At 39.7% G+C, this 7,950-nt stretch overlaps 1 protein-coding gene across 1 annotated transcript in view; it reads left to right on the plus strand.

Moving 5' to 3' along the window:
* NCOA2 (nuclear receptor coactivator 2) overlaps positions 1-7,599 on the plus strand; it is a 189,482-nt gene extending 181,883 nt beyond the window's left edge. Inside the window, 1 exon segment of the mRNA XM_009335040.1 lies at positions 3,829-7,599. Coding sequence (XP_009333315.1) covers positions 3,829-3,840 — 12 coding nt within the window. The 3' untranslated portion in view covers positions 3,841-7,599.
* Positions 7,600-7,950: the final 351 nt, after the last annotated feature.

A 7,950-nucleotide genomic window follows, 5' to 3' on the forward strand; every position in this document is an offset into this window, starting at 1 on the left:
TGCCGCCGCTCCTCCCCGGCTCTCCTGGCCAAGGCGGTGGGGCGGGAAGGCTCTAAATTGCCCGTTTCCCTGAGCTCCTTCTTGTAATCGAAATAGGCGGATCGAAGCCGTTATCCCTGCCGGAGACGTTTTGTGACCTGCTTGAGGCCCGCCCCTTGCACCGCTCTTTCCTGTCATCTCCTTGTATGCGGTGTTGAAATCGGAGAGACGGAACGAGATGAACAAATTTTCCTCTTACACCGAATCCAATAGCAAAATTTAAAGTTTTCTACTGTTAGAGGAAAGAAATCTGAATAACAGGGGAAATTTAAAAAATTTGACTGCAAACGTATCACGGTTAATGAAAATGAAGAATGTGAAAGTACTGAGGAAGAAGTAACCGTACGTGTATTTTGTCGTATCCCTCTTGCTTGCACGCATATGTGTTTAAAACTTCCCGGAGGCCACTTCTTTTCACACCTTCGTGGTTTGTATCAATATACAAGCGCCCGTCTCCGAGAGTGGAGGAGCTGTGCATAGAGGACCTCTTCTGCAACCATTTCGTGGTCGCTTCGATGATCGATGAAAAGATGCAGTATGTTCTGCTGTAGCGGAAGCTGTCATATGCCAAGGCGTTCTCTTCCTACTTAGTGCGTTCCCTAACCAGTTAAATTTCGTGTGCTAAGAGAAGCCAGACTGACAGAGAACAAAATACCAGGTACCGCTGAGGAAAGAAAGGGAATGAGGCTGTTGAGGGGGAAGCAGACTAAAGAGGAGGAAGGAGGAGGTAGATTTTAAAGAGCGGTCAAAGAGAGAAGGAAAAGAGAGTGGATGTGACAGAAGGGGTACGAGGGAGGGTGGAGAGAAGTCAGGGAAGAGGGTGCAGGTGGAAGAAAATGAGCGGCAGGACATTTCATACGTTAAAGCCACAACTGCCAAGGGATGGAGCACATTAATCCTCTCCTCAGCTTTCTAATTACACAGCTTGAGCTTTAAAAAAAAAAAAAGTTACGTAGACGTAGTTTATAGCACAGACGCACGAAAATAGCAGCTACTTAACCTCAGTTAGAGTTCAAAGTTCAGTAAAAGGTATTCCCTTTGGACAGGGAATCTGTGAGGTTTTAAATTAAAATAATGGAGTCGGTGCCATGACAATGAGACGGACAGTGGCCATGCATGAGAGCAGTTTTGTCTCACCTGGAGAAAAGTAACTTCTTAAAACCTCTTGAATTCTTTTCTAAGGGTACATCGGACTGCACTCTGATTTTACTTTTATTCTACTAATGTAGCTCTGACTGTGCAGGAAAACGTAGATGGTTTATATGCATTATAAATACCTTTTACTGAACTTTGAACTCTAATTGAGGTTAAGTAGCTGCTATTTTCGTGCGTCTGTGCTATAAACTACTTCTACATAACTTTTTTTTTTTTTTTTAAAGCTCAAGCTGTGTAATTAGAAAGCTGAGGAGAGGATTAATGTGCTCCATCCCTTGGCAGTTGTGGCTTTAATGTATGAAAGCTGAGAAATTCATCTGACAAATGAGAAACTGAGAAGCTCATCTGACAAATTTGAGGGTTTTTTCAACGTTTCATAAAGTTGATCTCAACAACTGTATCATTTAAAGGGATCGCTTCTGTTTAGAGTTGAGTAACCAGGAAATAACATGCTATTGCTGAAATCAGTACAACTATGGATGTCAGATCTCTACATTTACTGTTTTGATTTGTTTGCTTAATACTGTTTCACTTTGTTTTAACATGTTAAGGATAAAACTTCTACAGCTTAAGACTTGCAAGGATGATACTAATGTTTAACAGAGAAGCGGTTTATAAAGTAACTAGAGGACAGAGAATTTTCTGTCTCTTTCAAGGCACAAAGTACCCTTCATTCGTAGAGCTGAAAATAGTTGCAACTGGAACAGTTTAATATATTATTTTGCCATTATTGGAACAAATCTGTATTAACTAATTTCTCATGGTAAAGGAAAATTTTGAACCTGCTCCTATTTAAAAGTAAATGTCTGAAGAATACTGTTTGTAGCTGAGGTTTCTGAGGGGCACCCAGTTTAACTTAATACAGTATAGCAGTGATCTTACAGTCAATGATCTTTGGGGTTTTCAGATTACTTCTCTACTCTGCAGCTGCATACATCAGCCATGGGAGTTATTCTGAGCAATTTTTCCCACATTCACTATCAGCCTGGAAATACTAATCTGACATAATTTCTTTAAAGTCCTGTTTGCTTGGGTTATATCTAAATCAAAAGGGGTGAGGGAATGTTTTTCTAGAGGTACACTTGTGCCTTCTTTGTCTTATTCCCTCCTTTATATATTTTATCACCCTGTGACTCAAATCATTGTTAAATTATTAAAAAAAACCTTTTGCAGTGCATGAATTTTTTTCAAGTCAGTGGTATAGTGGAAGCATTTATTTAGCATCTCTGTAGAGATACTGTTTGCTAATGTCCACTCTGAAAATAAGGACATCTTTGGATTTTCACTTCTGTTCCACACTTTGTGATCAAAAAGCGCTAACAGGATCCCCAAGCTGCCTCGCAATGTGTCAGGGAGAAGAGCGAAAGTTAAGCTCGTCCATATTAGTCAGGATTTGAGGGATGCGAGTGTGGTGTCTCTGTGCTGTGATGAAGCGAGGAGGAGCGGGAGCAGGACTCACCGTGGTGGCCTCCAGACCGTGCTCATGGCTGGTCGCCCCCAGAGAGCTCCAGCTGCGCCAGCTGGGCCTGGGAATAGCAGGTGTACAAAACACAGGACCTTGCTTTCCTGAATCGCAGGATGGTTCCTGATGCTGACTTTATTTGACGATGGAGATACATTTCTAGGCCTTCTGTGATTGCAGAGGAAAGTGTGGTAAAGTCCAAAGCATGGTGTAGACAGCTTCCAGAAGGCAGCCTAGCGGCATGCACATAGACCGGCGAGAAAGCTGCCTACTGCCAGCGCCGTCCCTGAGCAAACGGGGCCTTCCTTGCACACGACAGGAGGCTGCGAGCAAAGAGCCGCTCCGCTGCCAGAGCCACGGGATGCGAGTGAAAAGCAACCCCAGGGGAGGAGAAAAATGGGTTTTGGCTGGATTGGCTCTCTGACCTGACTGACCACAGCGCCCCAGGGGAGCAGGGGTTCGCAAGGGGAGGAAGGCAGAGAGGCACAGATTGCAGTCACTGGAAGGGACGGTCTTAAAACAACTGTGAAAACCACATCCTGAGGTTTTTTTAAATAAGAAAGTACAAGATAATCAACCCAGCTGAAACCAGTTTGTATTCTATTTGTGTAAAGACACTGCAAGGGTAGTAAGTATGATGTAAAGAACATGTCTAGGAATCGGTAGCTGAACCTTTTTTTACTTCTTTATTCCCTTTTTTATTATGATTCTTGGAGGAGAAAGTAAACCAAGGCAGTTGTTTCCTTTGAGAGTGATACAGCAGTAACACAGGGAGATTTTGCACATAGTCCAAGTATGAGAGTTCTCTTAAACCATATTGCTGTGCCTTTAGCTGGAGTCTGTGAGAGGCAGATGATCCTGAGTTGTTATAATGTCCATGATAATTGGAATGAATTAAGGACCTAAGAATGCAGTGAAATTAAACCCCAGTGATATCACTGGAATTAAATCACAGGTCAGTTGTATCAGTGTACAGATACAAAAAGAAAAGTCTAGCTTTATAAAGTCTAGCTTTATAAAATCAAATTAATTTTCAGGTTTAAAATAATACACCAATGTATGATCGACAGTGGATGCTGCAGTCCAGCATCCAGCTCTCATTCACCTATCCATTTTCACTGTCGCAGAAGGAAGAATTCATTTGTTTTTCTCCAATTTCTCTTTTTTCGCAGAAATACTGCTGACCCTGAGGGTGGTTCGGTTGCTCCTTTCTTCAGCTGACTGGGCTCACGGCCCCAAATCCTTACCGGTTTGAAGAGCTGCGTCCGTTTGTCGTGACCCAGCTGAGCTGCCAGCGCCGCTGGCGGCTGCCTGCTGCCGACAGGACTCAGCCCTGCCTTCCCGAGGGGAGCCGGGCGGTCGTTGCCGAAGAGCAGCCTCTTCTTTGACAGTCTGAAGCTAGCGTACAGACAGTTGCTCAGTCTGTTCACTGCATTCACCTTAGTGCAACTTAGATCTCTCCTGCAAAGTAAATGTTGACAGGCAATTTTCATAAACCATGTCAGATTGAATGTATTTAAATGTATGTATTTAAGGAAAAACAACCATGCTCTTGTTCTGTTTCTGTTTAGTTCTAGACCTTGGTTTTTTTGCTTTGTTTTCCCTGGCTTACTCAGTCTGGTGCAAAGGATTCAGTTCCATCTGAAAACTGGTGTTTTAGACTAAGGCCTGCATTTTGGGGCTGAGAGGAGGCGTGGGGGAGGGTGTAGAAGCAACATCTGGTACATACAGAGTCCTCCAACGAGCGCGTTCCACTGACAACAAGTCAGAGAAGACAAACCAATGTAGAAAACTCTACAGACCAATTTTGGGTGGGGTTAAAGTTGTAAAACAGATGAAAATTACCCTGTGAGAGGGCTGTTTATAAGGGGCGTTTCGGTTGGGTTTTGTGGTAATGTTTCTAATGCAAGTCATGAATCCAAAAATACAAGTTGGTTACATTCTTATTTAAATTCCTAGCAATCAGCAAATCCTGATTTTTTTACCTGGCTCTCCTGACCTCTGTCATCTTCCTCTTCTTTCTAATAGAATAAAAAAACAGGTTACCCCATTATTTCCCTAGGTGTGTTTCCAGCCATCTGGACAGCCAGTTACTGGATGCTGAACAGCAAAGTTCGATGGTAATGCATGTACTGATTATGGTAGTGGCAGAATTGGTGCATAATATCAAAGAGCTCAAGATACCTGCTTTAAAGCATGCTAATTTCTGGTTCCCATCCCCTTAGCTGGGAAAATAACAATTCCTGTAATACCTATAGCAGATATCACTACAGACTTCACCACTGTCGTGTGTTTCTGATTGTTTTAAAGCAGTGTGGACTACGAGGACATTTTGTAAGGTACATAAAATCCAGTTTATATGTAAACAAGCAATAATTTAAGTTGAAAACTTAAGTGTTTTACTTGTATAATTTTTGTGAGATATACATGTTGTGAAGTTGATTCCAAATGAGGTACTTCAGTATTAAATTAGATATCTTCTTAGCCGTGTGTGTCTCCTGGAAAAGTGTTTTGTAAAGGATCACAATGCCTTGATTAGACCTAATTTGTAGGCTTGAGACTTCTCATTTTCTAAACCTTGTGATTCTGCTCATAATGTCATTGAACTAACCTATATTATATGCAGCCACTGTAGGAACCAATTCTTGATTTTTGTATGTTTATATCCTTTCGTAACAAATCTTAGAAAAACTAACTGTTACTACGCAGGCCACTGTTAAGGGGGTGTTTTTTTTTCTTGCCCACTGTGGTTGGAATAATCTTTTACTAAACCGACATCAGTTTCTGAGGACTTGAAATATTAAGAAATTGATGGGTTTGACCTCTGTTTTCTTTCTGCTGATTCCCAATCCACAAACTTTCTAACCTGAACGCAAATTTTTTGATGTCGTGTAAAATGCAATGCATTTTATAATATCTCATCAGCCATGCCTTTTGGGAGTGAAAGTTTTATTCTGCTGCCATTTAATTTGTTTTGGTTTTCAGGTGGGAGTTCAAATAAAATAGCAGCTATTCTATATTAAAGCTGAGGAAAATATGATAAAGGTGGTTCGAAATAGGCTGTTTCTGTAAAAGGCTTTTGATGAAAGCCCAGGAAATGTACAGTTGCGTTTGTCCCTAAGGAGGGCAGTGCCACCGTTCTGGAGAAACAACATTTTTCAGCTGTCACCGTTCTGTTACCAAACTCAGAATATTTATTCAGCTGAGCCATCCTCTTACCTGCTGATGGGAAACCAAAATAACTGTCAGCCCCGAGCTCCACAGCCTCATTACTACAACAACACTTGTGTTAAACTTGCATTATGTATCTGACAAAAGATTATTTATATAAGAAATGTATAAATTTGAAGGAATGAACTTCATGCACCACAAAGTGTAAATGAGCTTAAAATAGTTTTGTTTCTATTCCATTCTTTTTCGGTTCTTAACCGTAACCTCTTCAGATAGATTATTCTTTTTCACAGTGGACAAAATAGTTTAGATTTGTCCCGTTTCACGACGGACCTGCAAACCCTTATCATCTGTAGGGATTATGATACTTCTTCATCCATTGCCATTTTGAAAGAAAGGAGATTGTACCTACCACTTTGGCTCCATTTGGGTTCATCGTGACTTTAGTCGTCTTCTAACTAATGAAAGAGAAAAGTGAGTGAAGGAATCTTCTGATCATATTGATCACTATAGAAACAAAAAAGCCAAATCACTTCCCTTCATTATCAGTATTTTTCATGCTGTATACAGTAAATTTGTCGGAGAAAGTACTTGGATTTTGTTTAACGGAACAATTAATCAGTGTTCTACTTACATTACTAAATGTGAAAGGCGCATAATGTGAAAAATAAGCATATATACATGGTCGTACGACCTGTTTAAGTGTTCATGTAATGTGGTAAGTTTAAAAAGTGAAGTGAGCTGTTTTGCTACAATGAATTAATTTGTACTCGATCTTTAAAATATTGTCCCGCACCGGTATCCCTTTGGGCCTGTATTAATTAAAAGCAATGTTTTTGCAGTTTATACAATACATTTTTTAATCTTTGTTTAAAAGCGGAATTCATATGGGCTTAACAGATGAAATGGGTGGCACAGCTCCACTTGCAGAACCCAAAGATACACAATCAGTTTTGAAATGCAACTTAAGCCATTAATTGTTGGTGTGAATTTAAAAGTTTTCTAGTATTTGTATGGTAGTATGCTGCCTAAGAGCAAAAGCATTCTCTGCACAAAAGAAAATTTACTGTAGTGGCTTTGATTTTAATTAGAATCTTCTCCCTGGTGTTTCTTTGTAGACTAAAACAAAATCTTTTAAGTTTCTTACTACAGGTAAAAGCTATGTGCAAGAACCTCAAAATGCTAAAATCTAGCATAATGCCTTAGATCTGTTTTTAAGTCTTGTATATTCCTACATAGCTGTCTGATGTATTATATTTGTATAGTGAATTGTGTACAATTTTGGAATAAGTGCATCATCACTTAATCTTTATGTTGTTCAATAGAGATGATGGACACATTTCTTCAAACATTTACTGTCATTTAATTTTTTCCCTTTATGTCATTTGTGGGTTTTATTTGTACAGTTCATCATGAAGTTGCATCTGAGATGTGTGTATATGAAAAGATTATACAAGGGTAAAATTAAGCAATATATAAACTATGGTTCTTCAGGAGAAAGCTTACAGTGTTTCAGGTTGTGATTTATTTTCAAAACGGAGTTGACTCTGAACATCACTTTGTTCACCTGCATTGATGTTTGTATTTCTAGTGTGAGCAGTTTATGCAAAGGTAGATATATTCAGAGAAATTTTAAATACATTTATGCAAGTTAATATTGCTTTGCTGATGCTATTTGCTTATTTGATGTTAAATAATGCTATTGTAAATAAAGAATTCTGTTGTTATTGCATCATTTAATAAATTTTAATGCCTTCGGGTTTTACATGGCTTTAGAGATTTCAACGTGTTTCTGTTGTGTCTTCATTTATTCATAGAAGGGTGTGAGATGTAGTACTGGAGCACTAGAGGGTAGAGGATTTGGCAGGTTTTAAAAAGACAGCAGGCTTTCTATGTTGAAGGCTTTTATGTATTCCAACTAGTTGTTACTCTCAAATCCTTTTATCTTTATAGTGCTATATTAATTGAAAATGTTTATCACATAGCTTGATGTGAAAACAGTTCACTATGAGTACTTTTTTATATCACGGTCAGGACAAAATGGACGTCTTCCGTGACGGTTTCGGCAGAGGCAGACCTCGAACGGTGCGAAGTGGGACTGAGTAGAGTTAGGGGCTGGTTCT

This window comes from Pygoscelis adeliae, unplaced genomic scaffold (genome assembly GCF_000699105.1).
Source record: "Pygoscelis adeliae isolate BGI_AS28 unplaced genomic scaffold, ASM69910v1 Scaffold101, whole genome shotgun sequence".
NCBI classification, from domain to species: Eukaryota; Metazoa; Chordata; class Aves; order Sphenisciformes; family Spheniscidae; genus Pygoscelis; species Pygoscelis adeliae.